At 43.0% G+C, this 15,864-nt stretch overlaps 1 protein-coding gene across 3 annotated transcripts in view; it reads left to right on the top strand.

Moving 5' to 3' along the window:
- The window catches only part of LOC139413482 (cyclin dependent kinase 18), a 54,726-nt gene that overhangs the window by 14,151 nt on the left and 24,711 nt on the right, over positions 1–15,864 (top strand). Inside the window, exons 1-2 of one of the 3 annotated variants that reach the window (XM_071160936.1) lie at positions 8,548–8,630; positions 15,300–15,421. The exons of 1 other annotated variant lie outside the window; for it this stretch is intronic. In XM_071160936.1, the coding sequence (XP_071017037.1) occupies positions 8,548–8,630; positions 15,300–15,421 (205 nt within the window). Of the gene's footprint in view, positions 1–8,547; positions 8,631–15,299; positions 15,422–15,864 lie in introns of those variants that run through there. One more of the 3 variants, XM_071160937.1, reaches the window with a different exon arrangement.

Consider the following 15,864-nt stretch of genomic DNA (forward strand, 5'->3'; position numbering starts at 1 on the left):
GACTATGCCCTAAGCTAAAAGCACCATAGGAAAGGCCCCTTTGTCATCAGTGCATGTTTTGGACCAGTCCTGTACGAAATCAGTGGTCTGCGAGGAAAGAAGGTCCTCCAACATGACCACCTGTCTCCATACACTGGGCAGGTGGTCCCAGGATGGATGAAACGACTCAGACATCAGGTCACCATACAACACCGGAGTACCTCAACTGAACCCACACAAAGCCTAGATACCCCTGACAACCAAGACCCAATTTCCACAGCTGTGGAACTGAGTGAAAATGACTGTGAGGAGGGACAAACTTGAAAAAGAAAAAGCTCTGACCGGCTGCACGCAGTCGCTGCATGCTGAAGAAACACAAACACCATCAGCCAAGAATAAAACAGAGGACGAGTAGTCCACTTGTTATCAGGACTGACACATTGGAAGAAAAACAAGCAAACAAGCAAATATTGACTCTAGTTACTGATGTTTTTCAGTGAAAGGGAACTGTTACTGTCATCCTGAAAAGTGAAGTTGTGAAAAGGACATTAACACTCACCTTTAGTTTACTGAACAAGGTAGTCACTTGTTGAGTAAAAAAAAAAGAGAAAATAAATACTTACCTTGTTTGCTGTTACTACTGATGACACTCAAATGTTTGAAATGCATTTAACTTTGCATTTAACTTTTACCAGTATGTTTGTTCATAGGGGGAAAATTGTTAGTTATTGTGGGTGCCCAAGGGACTCGGCACTGCTGGAGGGGGGTGGTGTTGTAAGTGAAGATCCCGCCTACATAGTTATTGTATGAGTGATGGCTTACCAGCCAATCATGTGAGAGTTATTCAGCTATATTTGTTGCACACCGGTTTAAGTGTCTTGACATATTTCCCCATCATGGAACCAAGCTAGTTCTTGTGTTGGAGATAGTTGGTCTAGTGCATTATATTATTTACAAGTTGGTAATAAAACGCCCAAAGAGAGAATGTTGTTGTGGCCTTCTTTCCACGCCTCCAAACAACGAGTAGCTGACAGGGGTCCAGGATCATTGATCAAACTACAGTACAGTAGCTAGCTACCATTAGCCAACAACTGTGGTAAAGCAACAGGAGATGGCTGATCAACTCCATGTAGGACATACAACAATATATAGGCTATGCTCAGAACGTTCAATTTATCGAATCAGTTATTGTTTTCGTGCTCAAACTTTGACCAACACCTGTCAAACTCAGAAATGTTTCTCAAAACACAGGGATGTAGATTCGCACGGGACTAGTATTAATGGCGCCGGAGGAGATGGCTGCTGTTTTATGGTCCCCTAACCAATTGTGCTATTGGGTGTTTTTTTTCACAGTATTTGTAACTGATTTTGTACATGATGTTTCTGCCACCGTCTCTAATAACCGAAAAGAGCTTTGAGATATCAGGACAGCGATTACTCACCGAGTACTGTAAGAAGATTTTTTATTTTAGGAGTTGGCCACAAAGTATTTTCTTCACACACCCAAAAAGGCCCTCATCCCTGTCATTCGCAGGAGAAAGAGACTGAGATATCGGGGACGTAGGTCGGGGTGCCTTGTAAGGATCTGACGGCGAGTGGGTAATCTGCCTTTAACCATTGGTCCTATTAGCCAACGTACAGTCATTGGATAATAAAATAGACAAACTACGATCACGTATAATCCTACCAACAGGACATAAAAAACTGTAATATCTTATGTAAATGCATAAGATGACGTCGTCCCCACAGTGACTGTACGTACATACCCCAACCAGAAGCCATGGATTACAGGCTGCCGCTTTCAATGGGCGGGACTCTAACCCCGAAGCTTATAAGAAATTCCGCTATGCCTTCTGACAAACCATCAATCAGGCAAAGCATCAATACATGACTAAGATTGAATCGTACTCCACCGGTTCAGATGCTCGTCAGATGTGGCAGGGCTTGCAAACTATTACAGACTACAAAGGGAAGTCCTCTAAACAGGTCAACATTCACAAGGCCACAGGGCCAGCCGGATTACCAGGGTTTGTACTCCGAGCATGCGCTGACCAACTGACAAGTGTCTTCACTGACATTTTCAACCTGCCCCTGACTGAGTCTGTAATACCAACATGTTTCAAGTAGAGGTCGACCGATTAATCAGAATGGCCGATTTAATTAGGGTTGATTTCAAGTTTTCATAACAATCAATCTGTATTTTTGGACACCGATTTGGCCATTTAAAAAAAATATATTTTAAATTGTATTCATTTTTATCCACCTTTTTAACTAGGCAAGTCAGTTAAGAACACATTCTTATTTTCAATGACGGCCTAGCAACGGTGGGTTAACTTCCTTGTTCAGGGGCAGAGCGACAGATTTTTACCTTGTCAGCTCGGGGATTCAATCTTGCAACCTTACAGTTAACAAGTCCAACACTGTAACCACCTGCCTCTCATTGCACTCCACGAGGAGCCCGCCTGTTACGCGAATACAGTAAGAAGCCAAGGTAAGTTGCTAGCTAGCATTAAACTTATCTTCTAAAAAACAATCAATGAATCAATCATAATCACTAGTTTAACTACACATGGTTGATGATATTACTAGTTTATCTAGCGTGTCCTGCATTGCATATTATCGATGCGGTGCGCATTTGCGAAAAAGGTTGTTGCTCCAAAGTGTACCTAACCATAAACATCAATGCCTTTCTTAAAATCAACACACAAGTATACATTTTTAAACCTGCATATTTAGTAAATATTGCCTGCTAACATGAATTTATTTTAACTAGGTAAATTGTGTCACTTCTCTTGCAACAGAGTCAGAGTATATGCAGCTGTTTGGGCCGCCTAGCTCGTTGCGAACTGTGTGAAGACTATTTCTTCCTAACAAAGACAGCCAACTTCGCCAAACGGGGGATGATTTAACAAAAAAGCATTTGCGAAAAAAGCACAATCGTTGCACGACTGTACCTAACCATAAACATCAATGCCTTTCTTAAAATCAATACACAAAGTGTATATTTTTAAACCTGCATATTTAGCTAAAATAAATCCAGGTTAGCAGGCAATATTAACCAAGTGAAATTGTGTCACTTTTCTTGCTTTCATTGCACGCAGAGTCAGTTTGGGCCGCCTGGCTTGTTGCGAACTGGCTTGTTGCGAACTAATTTGACAGAATTTTATGAAATTATGACATAACATTGAAGGTTGTGCAATGTAACAGCAATATTTAGACTTAAGGATGCCATCCGTTAGTTAAAATACGGAACGGTTCCGTATTTCACTGAAATAATAAACGTTTTTGTGGAGAGATGGGTAACGATGCTTCGAGGGTGGCTGTTGTCGATGTGTTCCTGGTTCGAACCCAGGTAGGGGTGAGGATAGTGACGGAAGCTATACTGTTACACTGGCAATACTAAAGTGCCTATAAGAACATCCAATAGTCGAAGGTATATGAAATATAAATGATATAGAGAGAAATAGTCCTATAAATACTATATAACTACATCCTAAACCTCTTACCTTGGAATATTGAAGTCTCATGTTAAAAGGAACCAGCAGCTTTCATATGTTCTCATGTTCTGAGCAAGGAACTTAAATGTTAGCTTTTTTTACATGGCACATATTGCACTTTTACTTTCTTCTTCAACATTTTATTTTTGCATTATTTAAAAATAAGTGTTCATTCAGAATTGTTGTAATTGTCATTATTACAAATAAATAAATAAAAATCGACCGATTGTTTTTTAATCGGTATCGGCTTTTTTTGGTCCTCCAATAAATCGGTATCGGTATCAGAGTTGAAAAATCATAATTGGTCGACCTCTAGTTTCAAGCAGACCACCATAGTCCCTGTGCCCAAGAACAATAAGGTAACTTGCCTAAATGACTACCAACCCGTAGCACTCACGTCTGTAGCCATGAAGTGCTTTGAAAGGCTGGTCATGGCTCACAACATCATTATCCCTGAAACACTAGACCCACTCCAATTTGCATACCGCCCCAACAGATCCACAGATGAGGCAATCTCTATTGCACTCCACACTGCCCTTTCCCACAGAAGGACCACATATATGAGAATGCTATTCATTGATTACAGCTCAGCGTTCAACACCATAGTGCCCTCAAAGCTCATCAATAAGCTAAGGACCCTGGGACTAAACACTACAAGTGGATCCTGGACTTCGTGACGGGACGCCCCCAGGTAGTAAGGGTAGGTAACAACACATCCGCCACGCTGATCCTCAACACGGAGGCCTCCCAGGGGTGCTTGCTCAGCCCCCTCCTGTACTCCATGTTCATTCATGACTGCATGGCCAGGCACTACTCCAACATCATTAAGTTTGCCGATGACGCAACAGTGGAAGGCCTGATTACCGACAACGATGCGACAGCCTATAGGGAGGAGGTCAGAGACCTGGCCATGTGGTGCCAAGATAACAACCTCTTCCCTCAACATGATCAAAACAAAGGAGATGATTGTGAACTACAGGAAAAGGAGGACCGAGCACACCCCCATTCTCATCGACGGGGCTGTAGTGGAGCATATTGAGAGCTTTAAGTTCCTTGGTGTCCACATCACCAACAAACTATCATGGTCCAAACACACCAAGACAGCTGTAAAGAGGGCACGACAAAGCCTATTCCCCCTCAGGAGACTATGAAGATTTGGCATGGGTCCTCAGATCCTCAAAAAGTTCTACAACTGCACCATCGAGAGCATCCTGACTGGTTGTATGGTATGGCCTGGTATGGCAACTGCTCTGCCTCCGACCGCAAGGCACTACAGAGGGTAGTGCGTGTGTGTTTTGTCGGTGTGTGGTTCCGCTTATACAAGACTATTAAAGGCCCAGTGCACTACTTTAATGATTCCCCCCCTGACTTCCTGCGGCTATGACTGTACATTATGTAAATAACATTTATCATAACCATAACTTGACCTCAGCAGCAGATTAAATATGTCCTGATTCTCCACTCTTCCTTTAGATATCTAGCTCACTGAGATACCGTCCAAAGGTTATGTGTAGATACAAAACAGACATTATCATTCAATAACTGTGCAGGGGTGTTTACTGTAAGTACAGACAGAGGAAAGTGCCCAGCCTGCTCTGTTTTCTGTATATATGCCAAAAACACCTGTGTGAGTGAGTACAGTACATAGTAATTGACACTCTGCAATCATACACTCTCCAGCACACTTAGTTCAACACAGCCAAGGTCGACATCTGATGTTCCAGGTACAATCACATCACATGCACCTGCATAAGCACATTAACAAGCATACACACACACACTTCTTTTTTTTACAATATACACTTGCTAACACTGAGTGCACACAAAGACTTTGTAATTGCAAGCACAATGTCATATTATGACTATAACCAAAAGGAAAATGACCAAACAAGATAAGAATGCCTAACATAAATGTCCTATTACATAAAGCTGCATGGCCAAGCCTGGAACACAATGGAGCACTCTAATGTTGACCCAGCAGAGTGAGATATTTGTTTTTCACTTAGGCCCATGATGTACAGTCGGCCTTCTGTTCAGAGAGAGAGCGAGAGAGATGCACACACCAGACACACACACACCGAAGATGGAGAGACCGAGAGGGGGGACAAGACAGAGCCCAAAGAAAGGAGCATTTGTTGTCTTACGAGTCATCTCTCTGCTGCTGGCGAGGAAAAATACAAAAGGTTATCTTTATTATTGTCTCACCACAGATGAGGAGAGAGGGATGGATGGAGGAGGGACAGATCAGGGGAAAACTCCCACCATGCATGGTGAGTCTGAGTCCATGAGACGTGTCATTGTAATGTTGAACACGACAACAGTCCCTTTGGAACATGACCAGAGGAGAAACAACAGTCCTTCACCACTGTACTGTACTTATATTATCTGCAGTCACTCACACACAATTACCACAACAGCCCTTTACAGCTCTAACATTTCACTGAAGAACATAAGTGCTTCCAATTCTGTTTTCTTTGTGTATAATGGATTGTTTTGTGTCTTGAAAGTAGCTTGTCTTTTAGTCTCTTGCACCTGGAAATAACAAACTTTGCACTGGACTGGTCAACGGCTGTGTTTGGATGTGAATTTGCTTGTGTGTACCTGCTTGTGTGCAATGGTGCTTCTGTACTCTGGTATATGGGGGACAGATGTTCAATGTTCCTGTGTGTGCCTTCTGTCTGTAGTCCTGTCGGGACATTCTCTCTAGGAGAATGTTGTCGGATGTGTGTAGAGACGGTGTATGTGTTGTGTGTATTCGTAGACAACGAGTTTGTGTGGATGAAAGAATGTGCAATGTGTGTGTATGTATGTTTGTGTGTGTTTTGGAGAGCTACCGCCGGTTACACAGGCAGCGCTTGAATGAGCAGTCTTTCGGTGCGTGTGAACTGTTGGGGCGAGAGGTAATATGACCACAGGCCCAGAGTTGGCCTCACTACTGAGCAGTAACAAAGTCTGCACAGTACAAAGGCACACTCATTCATTGTTCTTCCTTAAATCCATTTATACAAAATAAACACCAGCTCAATCTTTCTTTCTCTTCCTCTCACATCCCCCTCTCCTCACATCATGTGCCATTCTTACTGCATGCTCATCTGCTTTCCACAACTTCCTTTTTAAAATCCATCAAACCATGTCAAGGGCAAGGTATTGGTATTTAGGATTGTGATGCACATTTGCCATGGTACTTTGAATGTTTTTTTTCAATGTTCTCATCCTTTCTTTTTCCATTGAAATATCTGTGTATCTGTTTGTTTGTGACTGCTGTCTCCTCTCCTGCCAGGTTTAGAGGTCTGATTGGAAAATCACACTGGTCAGATTAGACTGCTTCCTACTGTAATGGATTTTCCTACCATTGAGCCCAGGCACACATTTCAGCCTATTTCATGTGGTTTTGGGATATTTCTGTGGGCTGGAGAGTGTGTGTGTGTCATGTTCCTGATGTGCACTGACCTGCATAAACCCATGAAGCCAAAGTGAACAAGCAACACATCATCTACCTCAGTAGGCTGTATTCTTGAGAGAAGTTTAATCCAGGACAATGGTTGATTTCTACAGACATTTGGGTTGTGGATTTACAGTATATGACAGGAGTTATTATGGAAGTCCTTTTTGCTAGAAAGACTATTTGAACAATAGTTAATTGAATGAATCATCATGATCCATCTAAGACCGAAGTGATAAACACAACAAGCAGCTAATAGACTCAACTTTCCTTTTATAACTCTTCTAATGCATTCTAAACTTTACAGGAGAGAGTATTGCTGGAGTGGAGCAGAGAGACCATTAGTGCTCTCTCTCTCTCTCAGGAGAAAGATGCACCATTAAGGCTATCTGTGTCCAGGACTGATCAGAGGGAATGAATGGCGGGACTGAGCCTTGCTGGCACCCCTACATGACCAGATGCCCTCTTGTGTGTGTGTGTGTTAATCGTCTCATTATCTGTGTATGTGTGTGGGGGGGATTGTGTTCCCAATCAAATACACCAAACCCCACTGAGCCTTCATGTGTTGAACATAGAACACTCATAACTTATTTTTCTCAGTCTTCTATGCATCTTCTGGTCTTCTGTAGTTGTGTATCCTGCATTGACCACACACACACACACACACACAGTCATACTGTACATTTACTGAGCCTGATGCCATGTTCTTTGACAGTGTTAAAGCCATCCTATTGCCTCAGTGCATAGAGCTCCCAGAATGCACCCTGCTCCAAACAGAGGGATATGTTGTCTGTAAACAAGATACTTGGAGCACACCACCATTGGTAACACTTCCCTGACAACACACAAACATACTTACTCTGTGCTCAGGAACACTTCGTATGCTGATTACTCAACACTACATACGTCAGCTACTACAGCAAATACAATTACTGCAACATTTAACAAAGAGCTGCAGTCATTTTTAGAATGTGTTGCAAAAGAAACTAAAAGCTAAAAAAACTAAAAGCATTGTATTTGGGACATATCATTCACTAAACCCTAAACCTCAACTAAATCATGTGATGACTAATGTGGAAATCAAGCATGTTGAGGAGACAACTGCTTGATTTAACCCTGGATTGCAAACTGTCATGGTCAAAACATATTGTTACAACGGTAGCTAAGATGGGGAGAGGTCTCTTCGTATCGCTATCAACAAAACAAGTCCTACAGGCCCTAGGTTTGTCGCACCTGAACTACTGCCCAGTCATATGGTCAAGTGCCACAAAAGGGACAAGCAAACAACAGTTGGCCCAGAACAGAGAGGCACGGCTGGCCCTTAAATGTACATGGAGAGCTAACATCAATAACATGCGTGAGTTGGGGTGGGGTGGGGTGGGCATTCTATGTTGTTGTTCTATGTTTTGTTCTGTTGTTATATTTCTATGTGTTTGGCCTTGTATGATTCTCAATCAGAGGCAGGTGTCAGTCGTTGTCTCTGATTGGGAGCCATATTTAGGTAGCCTGTTTTCTATTGTGTTTTGTGGGTGGTTGTATCCTGTGTTAGTGTTTTCACCATATGGGACTGTTTCGGTTGTTTGTTTGTATTTTTGTTCAGTCTTCTGTTGATTTATTAAATATATCATTATGGACACTTACCACGCTACACATTGGTCTGATCCTTGCTACTCCTCCTCTGAAGAAGAGGAATTCCGTTACAATATGATGTGGTAAAGTAGTGTGTAATAATGTGTTGTGTGATTTGTAATTACCTTAGTCTTTTTTGAACCCCAGGAAGAGTAGCTGCTGCTTTGGCAGGTACTAATGGGGATCTGTAAGAAATACAACATTTATGTTACGACACACAATTAAGCTGCTTTGGAGTGCTGGAAAGAGAAAAGGGGAGGTGAGGAAAAGGTGACGCGAGATGTTTCACTCTTGCCCGAATCTGCAAAATAAGCCAAATGTGTTTCTATCGGCTTATTTTGGATCTAAGCTTCTCACCTGTCTTCCCGCCTTTGGGACAATGACTCCCATTTGTTAGGGCATGGAGACATGAGCATCTCATCATTAAATACAGATCTCTGAGAAGAGCAATGAATCGAGAGGCTGAATCCAAAGGACATAGAACTATCATTCTCTTGTCTCTCCCAACCTTTGAGGGGAAAGATTTAATGCAACACCAGGTTTGCTGGTCATCTGCCTAACAGACGTTGCTTTTAAAGGGGCAATCACCAGTTGCTACATCTATTTTTATAAATGAATGGCATATACCCATTAATTCTTAAAGAATATAGTTTATAAATGACTCAATCTAATTTTATTGGTTAACTCGTTTTTCAACCACTACACAAATTTCTTGTCCTAACCGACTTGCTAGAACTATAGTTCTATGACATCTACTTTACAGACAGATTAGACAGATTATTTCACTTATAATTCACTGTATCACAATTCCAGTTGGTCAGAAGTTTACATACACTAAGTTGACAGTGCCTTTAAACAGCTTGGAAAATCCCAGGAAAGTATGTAATGGCTTTAGAAGCTTCTGATAGGCTAATTAACATCATTTGAGTCAATTGGAGGTGTACCTGTAGATGTATTTCAAGGCCTACCTTAAACTCAGTGCATCTTTGCTTGACAAATTGTAGACCTCCAAGTCTGGTTCATCCTTGGGAGAAATTTCCAAACGCCTGAAGGTACCACGTTCATCTTAACAAGGAAGAATCCACTGCTCCAAAAACGCTGTAAAAAAGCTGGACTACGGTTTGCAACTGCACATGGGGACAAAGATCATACTTTTTAGAGAAATGTCCCCTGGTCTGATGAAACATAAATAGAACTGTTTGGCCATAATGACCATTGTTATGTTTGGAGGAAAAAGGGGGAGGCTTGCAAGCCGAAGAACACCATCCCAACCATGAAGCACGGGGGTGGCAGCATCATGTTGTGGAGGTGCTTGGCTGCAGGAGGGACTGGTGCGCTTCACAAAATAGATGGCATCATGAGGAAGGAAAATTATGTGGGTATATTGAAGCAACATCTCGACATCAGTCAGGAAGTTAAAGCTTGGTCGCAAATGGGTCTTCCAATTGGACAATGACCCCAAGCATACTTCCAAAGTTGTGGCAAAATAGCCTAAGGACAACAAAGTCAAGGTATTGGAGTGGCCAAAACAAAGCCTTGTGTGTGAGCAAGGAGGCCTACAAACCTGACTCAGTTACACCAGCTCTGTCAGGAGGAATGGGCCAAAGTTCACCCAACTTATTGTGGGAAGCTTAAACAATTTAAAGGCAATGCCACCAAATACTAATTGATTGTATGTAAACTTCTGACCCAATTGGAATGTGATGAAAGAAATAAAAGCTGAAATAAATCATTCTCTACTATTATGCTGACATTTCACATTCTTAAAATAAAGTGGTGATCCTTACTGACCTAAAACTGAATTTTTACTATGATTAAATGTTAGGAATTGTGAAAAACTGTGTTTACATATACCTTAGCCAAATACATTTAAACTTCCGACTTCAACTGTAAGTATATGGATGAGCGATGGCCGAGCGGCATAGATTGTATAAAATACAGTATATACTGCACATGTGATATGAGTAATGTAAGATATGTAAACATGATTTAAAGTGGCATTATTTAAAGTGACTAGTGATCCATTTATTAAAGTGTCCAGTGATTGGAATGTTGTTCTGAAAGAGCTGCAAAATCTGGACCCCTAAAAATCAGCCAGGCTAGACAATCTGGACCCTCTCTTTCTAAAATTATCTGCTGAAATTGTTGCAACCCCTATTACTAGCCTGTTCTCAACCTCTTTCGTATCGTCTGAGATTCCCAAAGATTGGAAAGCTGCCGCGATCATCCACCTCTTTAAAGGGGGAGACATTCTAGACCCAGACTGCTACAGACCTATATCTATCCTACCCTGCCTTTCTAAGGTCTTCGAAAGCCAAGTTAACAAACATATTAGCGACCATTTCGAATCCAACCGTACCTTCTCCGCTATGCAATCTGGTTTCAGAGCTGGTCATGGTTGCACCTCAGCCATGCTCAAGGTCCTAAATTACATCATAACCGCCATCGATAAGAGACATTACTGTGCAACCGTATTCATCGACCTGGCCAAGGCTTTCGACTGTCAATCACCATATTCTTATCGGCAGACTCAACATCCTGGGTTTCTCAAATGACTGCCTCGCCTGGTTCACCAACTACTTCTCTGATAGAGTTCAGTGTGTCAAATTGTAGGGCGTGTGTTCCGGACCTCTGGCAGTCTCTATGGGGGTGCCAGAGGGTTCAATTCTCGGGCCGACTCTCTTCTCTGTATACATCAATGATGTTGCTCTTGCTGCTGGTGATTCTTTGATCCACCTCTACGCAGACGACACCATTCTGTGTACTTCTGGCCCTTCTTTGGGCACTGTGTTAACAAACCTCCAGACGAGCTTCAATGCCATACATACAACTCTCCTTCCGTGGCCTCCAACTGTTCTTAAATGCAAGTAAAACGAAATGCATGCTCTTAAATCTATCGCTGCCTGCACCTGCCCGCCCGTCCAGCATCACTACTCTGGACGGTTCTGACTTAGAATATGTGGACAACTACAAATACCTAGGTGTCTGGCTAGACTAAACTCTCCTTCCAAACTCACATTAACCATCTCCAATCCAAAATTAAATCTAGAATCGGCTTCCTATTTCACAACAAAGCATCCTTCACTCATTCTGCCAAACAAAACTGACCATCCTACCGATCCTCGACTTCGGCAATGTCATTTACAAAATAGCCTCCAACACTCTACTCAACAAATTGGATGCAGTCTATCACAGTGCCATCTGTTTTGTCACCAAAGCCCCATATAATAGCCCCCACTGCGACCTGTACGCTCTTGTTGGCTGGCCCTCGCTTCATATTCGTTGCCAAACCCACTGGCTCCAGGTCATCTACAAGTCTTTGCTAGGTTAAGCTCCGCCTTATCTCAGCTCACTGGTCACCATAGCAGCACCCACCTGTCGCACGCCCTCCAGCAGGTATATCTCACTGGTCAACCCCAAAGCCAATTCCTTCTTTGACCGCCTTTCCTTCCAGTTCTCTGCTGCCAATGACTGGAATGAACTGCAAAAATCACTGAAGCTGGAGACTCATATCTCCCTCACTAGCTTTAAGCACCAGCTGTCAGAGCAGCTCACAGATCACTGCACCTGTACATAGCCCATCCAACTACCTCATCCCCATACTGTATTTATTTATTTATTTATCTTGGTCTTTTGCACCCCAGTATCTCTACTTGCACATTCATCTTCTGCACATCTATCACTCCAGTGTTTAATTGGTATATTGTAATTATTTCGCCACCATGGCCTATTTATTGCCTTACCTCCCTTATCTTACCTCCTTTGCACACACTGTATATAGACCTTTTCTACTGTATTGTTTGTTTATTCCATGTGTAACTAGCCTACCTGGTTAAATAAAGGTAAAATAAAACTAATAGTAATTGGGTCACAATGTATACAGAAGCAGCCTCTGTGTTAGTGTTTGCTGTTTAGCAGTCTGATGGCCTTGAGAGAGATCTTGTTTTTCAATCTCTCGGTCCCAGCTTTGATGCACCTGTACTGACCTCGCCTTCTGTATGATAGCGGTGTGAACAGACAGTGGCTCAGATGATTGTTGTCCTTGATGATCTTTTTGGCCTTCCTGTGACATCGGGTGCTATACGTGTTATGGAGGGCAGGTAGTGTGCCCCCGGTGATGCGTTGTGCAGACCGCACCATCCTCTGGAGAGCCTTGCGGTTGAGGGCGGTGCAGTTGCCGTACCAGGCTGTGATACAGCCCTACAGGATGATCTTGATTGTGCATCTGTAAAAGTTTGTCAAGGTTTTGGTTAACAACCCAAATTTCTTCAGCCTTCTGAGGTTGAAGAGGCACTGTTATGCCTTTTTCACCACACTGTCTGTGTGGGTGGACCATTTCAGTTTGTCTGTGATGTGTAAGCCCATGAACTTAACTTTCCACCTTCCCCTGCTGTCCCTTCGATGTGGATAGGGGGGTGCTCCCTCTGCAGTTTCCTGAAGTCCACAATCATCTCCATTGCTTTGTTGACGTAGAGTGAGAGGTTGTTTTCCTGACACCACACTCTGAGTGCCCTCACATCCTTCCTGTAGGCTGTCTCGTCATTGTTGGTGATCAAGCCCACTAATGCTGTGTCATCTGCAAACCTGATGATTGAGTTGGAGATGTGCATGGCCACGCAGTCGTGGATGAACAGGGAGTACAGGAGGGGGCTGAGCACACACCCTTGTGGGGCCCCAGTGTTGAGGGTCAGCGAAGTGGAGATGTTGTTTCCTACCTTCACCACCTGGGGTGGCTGGTCAGAAAGTCCTGGACCCAGTTGCACAGGGTGGGGTTAAGACCCAGGGCCTCCAGCTTGATGATGAGCTTGGAGGGTACTATGGTGTTGAATGCTGAGCTGTAGTCAATGAACAGAATTTTTATTCTCATGAGCTTAGTTCAACTGTTGTACCCCATCAGAACCCAAAATATAAGCTTGTTTTACTCCAATGTTTGTAAACGATGTAAATGTAAACAAACACTATGTAGCCTCAACATGGTCAGAACTATGATGTTGATATCATGGATGGTGGTTACATTTCTCCAGGCCCATCCCTCAGCCTTTTTACCTAAACAGGAGCTGATATTGTTTCTACGGTTGATTGTCACTTTAAAGGGAAGTGTGCATCTTCAGGTTCAAATGATTGAAAAATGGAATAAGAAATTACACAGACGAATTGTACATTTTTTAGTGGCACCGACTGGTAAGAGGCTTCAGGAGGGTGGTCATGTGTGCTAGAAATGCAGAGGTCCTGGATTCAAGCCTCTGGGTGAGCCAAATTAGTGGTACTCTAAGCAAGCAGTGTGATGTCCGTTACACACATGCACGCACAATCATGTGTACGACTGAGGAACATAGTTCTGCCTACTCTTAGGTCTTAAAATAATGACATCACACGCACAGTCTGAAAGGAAACTAATTAGAAAGTAAGAGACCATATCAACCAACCTGCACTGCTGCTTAGTGATTGAGAGTGAGAGAACGATATAATGAGTGGAGGGAGAGGGTTATATGGTTATGTGATGTATTGACAAAGCAGTGTCTGGGCCATGACAGAGAGGTGACTGTATTGATTAAATGCTCTCCTGCTATTTCGCTGCCTCATTATTCCATCAATCAGTGATCTGATGTTAGCATTTTTAACAGCCAGGGAGCACCACACACAGAGTCTGTCTCTCTGTTTCTGACCTCAACCAAAGACCACAACCCAATCACTAACGGGAGCTGTTCTGTTTGGTGTGCCATGGGAGGGTGTGCAGTTAGGTTAGAGAACATTGGTTCAGCAGAGGGTAGTTACATATTCACTTCCCTCTGTCCAGACAATCGTTATGCTCTTTCACCCCGGGGATTATGGATAGTGGTTCAAATTGTATAATGTGGTTGTAGCCTTTAAAATGTTAAGAACATGGTGTTGTTTGAGTAACTTTGCCTTGGTTCTGAAAACTTGTGTTATTTATTTAACCCTTATTTTACCAGGTACTTTGACTGAGAGCCCATTCTCATTTACAGCAACGATCTGGGGAATAGTTACAGGGGAGAGGAGGGGGGATGAATGAGCCAATTGTAAGCTGGGATGACTTTTACCTCAGTGGGCTTACATCAAATCAAAGTTGATTTGTCATGTGTGCTGAATACAACAGGTGTAAACCTTACAGTGAAATGCTTACTTGCAGGCTCTGACCAATGGTGCGAAAAAAGAAAAAAAAAGTGTGTGTGTGTAGGTAAGTAAAGAAATAAAACAACAGTAAAAAGACATTTGAAAAAAAGAGTAGCAGGGCTATATACAGACACCTGTTAGTCAGGCTTATTGAGGTAGTATGTACATGTAGGTATTGTTAAAGTGACATGCATATATGATGAACAGAGAGTAGCAGATGCGTAAAAAGAGGGGTTGGCGGGTGGTGGGACACAATGCAGATAGCCCGGTTAGCCAATGTGCTAAAGGTCTTACTCACGTTGGCTACGGAGAGCGTAATCACACAGTCGTCCGGAACAGCTGATGCTCTCATGCATGCCTCAGTGTTGCATGCCTCGAAGCGAGCATAGAAGTGATTTAGCTCGTCTGGTAGGCTCGTGTCACTGGGCAGCTCACGGCTGTGCTTCCCCTTGTTGTCTGTAATAGTTTGCAAGCCCTGCCACATCCGACGAGCGTCGGAGCCGGTGTAGTATGAGTCTGGAGGGATATACAGCAAAATAAACAGGGTTCGATACCCAGTCATTTACATACATGTATGCCTTGTTCGTTCTCTCTCTCTCTCTCTCTCTCTCTCTCAGCGCCATGAACAAGATGAAGAACTTTAAGCGACGTTTCTCTCTGTCTGTCCCTCGCACTGAGACCATCGAGGAAAATGAGTTCACTGAGCAAATCAACCAGCTCAACATCCAACACACTCAGGGTAAGACCTCTAACTACCTTGCACTGCCTGTCCAACACTGTCCAATGACACACAGTAAATCATCTCCTCTGTCCTCCTTGTATTCGGTGGGTCTTGCTGTTATGAGTGTTGCTAATGGATGACAGCGTTTTGGGACTATATTTAGAAACAGGAAGCTCAAAATCCTGATCCCAGATCTTACACTACTTTCTCCTCCATACCTCCCTGCATTCATTTATTCATCATTTTATTAATGGATCAGGCCATTCTTTGATCCGTTTGTAATCAAACCACCAGCCCAGTCATCTCTGTACCAGCCCCACTCTGTCCCCACAGCCTGTATATCACTGATTTCCAGCTAAGGGAAGGCTGCAGTTTGATGAGTTTAGGACACACATTTACACAAGCTCCGAGTGGAGAGATAGAAGAGAGGAGAAGCAGAAAGAGAGGTGTGTGTGTGTAAG

Source organism: Oncorhynchus clarkii, chromosome 7 (genome assembly GCF_045791955.1).
Source record: "Oncorhynchus clarkii lewisi isolate Uvic-CL-2024 chromosome 7, UVic_Ocla_1.0, whole genome shotgun sequence".
NCBI classification, from domain to species: domain Eukaryota; kingdom Metazoa; phylum Chordata; class Actinopteri; order Salmoniformes; family Salmonidae; genus Oncorhynchus; species Oncorhynchus clarkii.